This window comes from Sceloporus undulatus, chromosome 5, assembly GCF_019175285.1.
Source record: "Sceloporus undulatus isolate JIND9_A2432 ecotype Alabama chromosome 5, SceUnd_v1.1, whole genome shotgun sequence".
Lineage (NCBI taxonomy): Eukaryota > Metazoa > Chordata > Lepidosauria > Squamata > Phrynosomatidae > Sceloporus > Sceloporus undulatus.
Genome location: NC_056526.1, coordinates 72,260,245 through 72,268,745, shown reverse-complemented (window position 1 = coordinate 72,268,745; position 8,501 = coordinate 72,260,245). Strand labels below are relative to the sequence as shown.

At 41.0% G+C, this 8,501-nt stretch overlaps 1 protein-coding gene across 14 annotated transcripts in view; it reads left to right on the top strand.

Annotated features, from left to right (window-relative positions):
* The window catches only part of CADPS2 (calcium dependent secretion activator 2), a 372,843-nt gene that overhangs the window by 316,879 nt on the left and 47,463 nt on the right, over positions 1-8,501 (top strand). For all 14 annotated transcript variants that reach the window (XM_042467898.1, XM_042467896.1, XM_042467889.1 and 11 more), the window contains 2 exons: positions 5,204-5,287; positions 5,380-5,412. In XM_042467898.1, coding sequence (XP_042323832.1) covers positions 5,204-5,287; positions 5,380-5,412 — 117 coding nt within the window. The remainder of the gene's footprint in view (positions 1-5,203; positions 5,288-5,379; positions 5,413-8,501) is intronic.

The window sequence follows — 8,501 nt, the reverse complement described above, 5'->3', positions numbered from 1 at the left end:
GCTTTTTTTCATGTAATGGATTAAAGATTGAAATTATTGCATTCTATACAGACTTTATTCAGCCTCACATTTCTTTCAGTAGTCTTTAACTCTTCTTCTCCATAATGAAAGAGAAAAGAGATTTTAGGGCCAAGAGATGTATATGTTAAAGCGTGAAAGCTTGGATTGTGTAGGCAAGTGCAAAGGGTCAGGGAGTGCACTTTTCTGTGCCTAGGGCCCTCCAGAGATGACCCCCCCCCCCAAAAAAAAAAAGAAGTGAGCAAGAATGTTCTTGTTTTGAAAAACGTTTTTAAAAAATATTAAAGATTGAAGGTAAGTTTGAATCCTGTTTAAAAGAGTTTTGAGGAGAAGCAATGTACTGGTGGTGAGGGTCCAGACAGAGTCAAGGGCTTCAGTAACAGTAAGGGCTGAACCTGGGCCACCCCTGGCATAAATACTTTAAGGCCATCTGTCCTAGAAGGATATCTGTTGCATCTGATTATACATCTTCCCTGTTAACATGCATCTCCAAGTGGTGACAAAAGCCTGGTGATGCAAAATTGATTTACTCAGTAGCCAAAGATTAAACTGACTGTTCTTCAGATAGTCAGAGATGCCATGTGACAAGCACTACGGGTGAAGCCCCAGTGGCTCAGGCATAGTACAATCGGTTGTTATTTAAAAAGAACAGTGGTGGTAAAAGTATGAAATGTGAGCAGAATATTTTGTAGGAATGCTGCAGTTTAATCCAGACTGTCATCCCTACCACCACCACCACCTTTCAGCCTTGGTGGCCCTTGTATCTGCTGGAGTTTGGTTCCATGACTCACCATAGATATCAAAATCTGTGAATCTCAAGTCTCATTAAATACTCTGGGATAATAAAATGGTGTCCCTTATATAAAATGGCAACATTAAGGTTTGCTTTTTTGAATTTATTTATTTATTATTTAATATTTTCAAGCTGTGGATGTTTGAATATGTTCAGAGCCTTTCTAAGGCGGGTTACAGACTGCCATATAGTACGCGCTCTGCGCATACTAGGTTAGGAAGGTGCGTGCTAGGGTTAGGAAGGGTCGCCCCTTCCTAACTGGCCCTGTTTCCAACATGCGCGGAGCGCGTCCTAAATGGCAGCGCCCATCCACATGAGTGCTGCCATTTTTATGTCTTGGACGCACAGCGTCCAGATGTAGCGCACCGGAAGTGACGCCGCGAGTGCGCACCATGGGTGCGTGCCTCTCGCTTCGCGGCGCCACTTCCGGGGGCCAAAAAGGAGCACCATTTCAGCTCTCCTTTTTCGCTGCGGCCAGAAGCCTCGCGGTCTGGCCGCTGGGGCTTCCCGCCGCAGCTAATGGCAGCGGCGGGAGAATGTCTGCTTGAGGGCGATCTGTAACGCACCTAAGTATCTGTAAGGTCTTGCATTACATACCAATGCTTAGATCTTGTGAAGATCTAATGATTTTACTAGATTAAAGTCATTATACAAGTCACAATCTACTATGCAAGTAGGATTTTTTCTAAGCTCTGATATGGGCAAGAAAACAAGTAGCCATAACGTATCAGCCACATTTTATTAGGACTTGAATCTGGTGTTAGTCACATCATAGTCGCACATAGGTCCAAAACACACTGCAGAAATAATCCAGTTTGGGACCACTTTAACTGCCTTGGTTCAGTGCTAGGGAATCCTAGGAATTGTAGTTTATTGTGGTACCAGGGCTCTCTGAGCTAAATGTCTCACAAAACTACAGTTCCAAGAATTCTCTAGCATTGAGCCAGGCTAGTTAAAGCAGTCTCAAACTGGATTATTTCTGTAGTGTGTTTTGGACCATATTTGTTTGTGATATGGGAGTCCAGAAGGGCTCATGCAGTGTTACTTCTTTTACTTTTCCTCTACCTGTTGCCCTTCATGAACCTCTAGTAGTGACATCTTCCTCTTAGATCAGCCCTGAAGTGGTCTAAGAACTATGCTATTGCAAAATGGAAGTTGAACAAGACAGATGTTGTAAGTCGAGTAGACTGTACTGATATGTTAAAAGGATCACAGGGAATTTCTATCACAAAAAAGGGAGGGTTCCTCCCTTATATTCAAAACAGAAGAAAGCACCTTTTGCTGCTTCTGGTGTAATGATTCATCTATATTCCTCAAATGCTGTTAGGGAAATGCTTTATAGATAAATATAAAGATAAACAGAGGAGGTTAAAAACATGATGAGTGCAATTCACTGCTATCAGCCCTTTAAGCCTTTAGCAGTCTAGATTGTCACAAGGTGAAACTCTCAGATCCTTACAGGGAACAAGAAAGATGACACTGTTGTGACACTGTTAGAGTGGCCATTAACAGCATGCCAGATGGAATTTTGTCCTGTCCTCTCACTCATAAAATGCTGCTCCTGTGTTCTAGGAATGAGACTCAAGATGTCAAGCAATTACTCTCTGAAACACTTCTTAGGGTCATCTTCAGCCTACTCACTTATAAGTACTTTGCAGTAGTATAACAGCTAATAATGCTATTGTGGTATATGTGTATGTATGCAAGCATGCATACTTTCTTTTTTTATCTATGGTTTTGTATTTTCCAGGGGATGAAATTTGCTCTGTGCTTTGTGCTACTTGTGGCATAATTTCCAAAATAAGGATGATTGAGGGTTTGAGTTGTTAGTCTTAATTTTTTTCCTTTTTTTGGGGGGGGAGGGGGGAGATTCTTTAAAATAATAATTGTTTTTGCTATTTTGGAGATAGTGTGAGCAGGCTAACACAAATGGATTTCCCATTTCCCTCATTAGAGCCTGAATGAAGTAAATAGTACTGGCATAACATGTTTTCTTCTCAATATCATCTTTCTTGTGCTACATAACTGGGAACCAAATTTGACAACTACAGAAACGATGTATAAAGAGTCTTCCAAAATTTTGTGTGTGATGCAAAGCATCTGAATGGAGTTGAGAGGGAATTAAGAAAAGGACTCTGCTTAACTTAGAACTAGGGAAGCCAAGTCTTGCCGAATGTTGATAAGTTGCTATTCACAGAGCTGATAACCAACAGTTTGGAGGGCTCAGGCTTCCTCAGCCTGGGCTTTAATCCTCTTCTTTCCTGCTTTGTTTTAATTGTTCTTCCCCTTTACACCTTTTTCCTTCTGGGGAAGTGTTTTAGTGTGGAAAATGCAGAGGGTAGAAAGGTTCAGTCAAATACTTTCTTTTCTCTGCTGTTAAAACGTGCATGTTCTGAGTCTAGTTTGTTCCTGCTTGTGCTATCAGAGGTACTCTTCACCGGACTCATGAGTCATTACCCCCTATTTTCTATACATCTCACCTAAAGTGAAATTCAATGGTTGGCTACTTACTGTATTACAATGCCCATAAGGAAGAAGCAGCCAGCAATATATTGTGAAAAGTGAGATGGGATGAGATGTTATCTAAACCCTGTAGGAACTTTATATCAGTCAAGGTGGCTAGATCTAAGGATGTTCCCTCTGAAATCTAGACATGAATCCTCAGCTCTTTGTCTTGACTCAGCAAAAGGGAAGCTACAATTGGGAGCTGAGAGTTTGCTGTTGTTCTTTTGCCATTCGCCACCAGGGCTAGCCTGGAAGAAGAGATTCCTCCCTTCTTAACTGCCATCTTCCAGCCTATGAGGGAGTTGACCAGGCAGGCCCAGCTCCATCAGGGCTAGCCTGGAAGAAGAGACTCCTCCCTCCTTAACTGCCATCCTCCGGCCTGCGAGGGAGTTGACCAAGCAGGCCCAGCTCCATCAGGGCTAGACTGGAAGAAGAGACTCCTCCCTCCTTAACTGCCATCCTCCAGCCTGCGAGGGAGTTGACCAGGCATGCCCAGCTCCATCAGGGCTAGCCTGGAAGAAGAGACTCCTCCCTCCATAACTGTCATCCTCCGGCCTGCGAGGGAGTTGACCTGGCAGGCCCAGCTCCATCAGGGCTAGCCTGGAAGAAGAGACTCTTCCCTCCATAACTGCCATCCTCCGGCCTGCGAGGGAGTTGACCAGGCAGGCCCAGCACCATCAGGACTAGCCTGAAGAAGAAGAGCCCTCCCTCCAGTCCATCTGCCTTGGTCCAGGGCTCAGAAGGAGAGAAGAATGCTGGACCTGATCCCCTCCCCCTCATCATTCCCTTCACCTTTTGTGTCATGTCTTTTTAGATTGTAAGCCTGAGGGCAGGGAACTATCTATTATCCCTTCTGTTGTAAGCTGCCCGGATTCCCGTGATTGGGTGGCATATAAATAAATCCTATAATAATAATCATAATATTGATTATTATTCTTCTGGCATCAGTTGCAGTACTGAAGTAGCAATCAACATCAGTCTGGAACTAATGATTGTTCGTGGACCAAGTAGGGAGGGGAGAGGCAAGTGTCCTCATCCCAAATGCTGTATGGAGATCCATTCCCTCACTTTCACTTTTTTCACAAGCTATGTTTAAAATTGCATTAACTGAATGAATAAATCTGACAACCATGGTAATGTTTCTACCTTGGTTTATTTCAACTTTTCAGAAATAAAAAAATACATGGTAGAAAATGAAAACGTTTATGTTATCTTTAAACCCCAACACATTGGGTTGAATCTCACAGCAGTCATACTTGTAAGATATCAAGTGAGTGAAATCGGTGCAATTTAGGTTTGTCATGACTAACTTAGGTGTCAAGCAAATGGGGCAAATGGAGTAACCAGAGCCCTCTCTCACCCCGATCGTTATGGGACCATGGCGACCAGATGCTACAGTCCCTAATGGGCCACCCACAGGAGCAACTTTTCATCACTCCTTTTTCAGGCAGCATCAGGCCACATTAGGCAGCCTCAGAGCACCTTTTGGCTGCTTTGGGGGAGGGTTGCGCTTTATAAACTCCACACCCCCAAAGTGGCAGGAAGTCACTTTATGTGGCCCATCTCCTTCGGGCCTTAGGTGCCACTGATTTCAGTCACTTTAATTACAGCTAAATCTGAATGCCTGTGCTTTTAATACAGTACATATTTCTTATGATGATAATACACATCAATTTGTATCCTTCAGTAAGATAAATTTTCATGTCCTTTATAATTTCTAGATTGATTAAATACATTTGTACAGATGTAACAGAAGATTTGCCAGTGTGTTGTTTCACTCATTAACCACCAAAGAAAATACTTATATGCTTTCACTGTAAAATGACTGTTTATACTACTACTCTGTGAGTTATGAAATGAATATTTATACTGTGTCTCTTAATGCAGTTTGTTGCAGTGCTAGAAGGTGTCCTGTCTAAATTATCAAGGTATGATGAAGGCACTTTCTTCTCATCAATACTCTCATTCACTGTAAGTACTTCAACTCTTTAACAATTGATTTTTAAAATCCACTTAGAGCTAATGGTGACCAGTTTTTCTTATTTTAAATTCTTTTTTTTAAGGTGAAAGCAGCTGCAAAATATGTTGATGTTCCTGTAAGTATTTTTCATCTAAGTATGAATTTTGTAAAATGGTTGCTTTCCACAACGTGTACTTTTTTCATGTGTTGTCATTGCGCTTTCCTTTAGAGGTTCATTATAGCTTTACACAAAGTATTTAAACAGATACATCTTGTCTCTTGAGGGCAGTTCATTTCCCTTAAGCAACAACTAACTCTCAAAGCAAAGCTTAGAAAGGTTATTCTCAGTGTACTTTTTCAGTTGTGGTGGAGAGAGGATTGTAACCTAGGAACTATTTCATGGGGGACATTTCGTCATTTGTGTATATTGTTCCAAGCTTAACTCATATATGTTTCTCAAGAAAGTAGATTCTTCAAATTATAGCCAAAATTATATTCCAAATCCATGGATATCCTCATTGTACATTAGAGATACACCAGCTCTTTGTTACACAACTTCTTCACTAATACAGGTCTGGAGCTAATTTCTTTTTAAAATGAATAAGATGAAGACACAAATCTATCCTGTTTCAAATAGCCCTTTCCTTTCAATCTGTTGCCACTGTCCCCCTTTTCTTTTCTTTTCTTTTCTTTTTTCACTTTTAAAAAAATTTGAAACTTGTCTCAGTTCATAGATAAGGCTATAATCTTTGAACAAATTTAGTATGCAGCCCTATCTAGCATAAGAGCACCAACACTAATAAAGAACTCACTTGGTCTGCAAATCATTTTTACTATGAAGTAAAAATTACAATGGAGTGTTTTCTTATTCATTGTAATTCTGTAAGAAATCTTTTTATTAGTTCAGATTTGAATATACTGTTCAGAAATGTACTGTTCATAAAGGTGGGAAGGAAAATGGAGGAAGATGAGAAGGAAAATAAGAAGGAAAATCCTGGAAACTGTAGTTTTGTGAGACATTTAGCCTTCTCTGTCAGAGAGCCAGCTCTGGTGCCACAATAAACTACAATCCCTAGGATCCCCTAGCACTGAACCAGGGCAGTTAAAGTGGTCTCAAACTGGATTATTTCTGCAGCGTGTTTGGATTTCCCCCAACCATTTTGCTGCCTGGTGCAAATGACAAGATGCTCCCCAGCTCCATGAAGCAAAACAATTTGGACTGCTAGATGAATCTTATTGCAATTGGCTGGTGTTTCCATGCCTCTTCAGCTGAGTTTAGGGAAATGCTAAACAAGATGTATCATCAAACAGAGGGGGAATGTCCAGACAACTCAGGGAGAATAGTTGGGGAATACAACTGCTACATCCAAATATCTACCACTTGAGGGGTTTGCCTCAGTTTGCCCAATGACAGGGCCAGGCTTGTGTTTTTGTGATTCCCTTACTACTGCATTGTAAAGAGCAGTAGTAAACACACTTTCCAGTCCTGAACCTTTCTGTGCTTAATGTTGGTTCTGCAGTTTGAGCCACGTGCATTAATACTGTATTACCTAAACATCCTATGACATTTTCTTGCTGATTGTATTTTGGGATAATGTCAAACCTCAGTGGAGTTAGGCTCAGAGATCCAGGAAATTTGTTGGCTGTCTTTGTGGGCCAGAAGCAGATCCCTGTCAAAGCCCAGGAGAAGGCAAGGTATCATGCAGAATTCAAAGACATAGCTCTGTTAGCCTGCAATATCAGTATGCAAAGGGATCTTGCAGCACCTTTGAGACTACCTGAGAGAAGGAAATTGATAGCATATGCTTGCATAGACTTGAATCTATTTCATCAGATGCTGGTACTTTATTCCATGCATCTGATAAAGTAGACTTAAGTCTACAAAGACCTGTGATATGAACTTCTTTCCCTCAGTCCCTTTTCATAAGATTCCATTAGTTCAAGGAACAGAGGGACTAGAAGCGGTGAACAATTAATGATAGTCAGCAGTCAGGACTTAAGGCAACAATACAGGTTCAAAATAGCCTGAAGGAGTTCACGGCTCCAACTACAGGAGAAACTATTCTTCCAAAGTTCCACATATTATTCCACACATAATTGAAGAGAGAGGCTTCACTTGCAGGGCTTAATGAGACAATCTGAGCTTTCATGTGGCGGGAGAAGAAATTGGAGTGGGCCATCTGAGAATAGCAGATGTTTCATGAGGCTCAAAATTTCTCTCAAGAAGCTTGGCTGTTTAGAGCTTCCTGAGGAGGGGGCATTTCAAACAAATGAGGAAATAAATATTGAACCACACTGTCATTTTTTTACCCTGGAGAAGGTGCTTCAAACCTTACTCAAATAGATAAGGTTTGTACCAGCGAAGAATTCTGAAGGGTCCAACTTTTCCTCTCCATGTTTGATTTACAGAGCCATAAGAGGTATTCAGCTGTCGTGCATAAGCACAATTGAATATCAGTATCTTGAATTAGATTTTCAAGGAATCATTTGAAACAGAACACAACAAAGCAGACAGGAAACTGCAGATCATTCAAACATTTCTCCTCTCTGTTCTTGGAGAACAGATTACCACTATTGTAGGAACTGGCCTTTCACAGAAGAATGGCTAATGGAGCAATCCCAAGTATATTATTCAAGACCAGGAATGCTTATGTTTTTTAAGATGAGAGAAAGAAAGAAATTACATTTATAAAGTTTTCAAGATACACTAGAAGATGTGCCCAAATGAAGAACTAAGTAGTACCCAGTTCACAGGCTTAAATTCTAAATGAAACTATACCTCTCTCCCCAAAAGTGGAATGAGAGCGAAGAAGAAAACAAGCAAACTAGGGAACCAGTTCTTAAAAGTTACATAGTAGTTCCAGTCAGGACTAGCTTTCTCATGAGGTCAAGTAAAAAGGCCCTCTTAAGATGGAAGAGTGCCAAGGATAGTGAAATACACCATTGTCCTTCTACCACAAAGTCCACAGTTGCTTCTCCTGATAGGTTTGCTATCCAGAGCATTAATCAGTCATTAATCGTAATTGAGATTTCAGTCAAGAAATCAGAAAAACACTAGGACTTAGAAGGGTAGCTATAAAAGAACTAAATAAGATCCTCAAGTTCAAAGACATCTCACTGAGCACTAAAGTTAGGATTGTCCGTGCCATTGTATTTCCCATCCCATTCAATGAGACCTGAATAGTAAAGAAAACTGAGGGGAAGGAAATCAACTCATTTGAGATG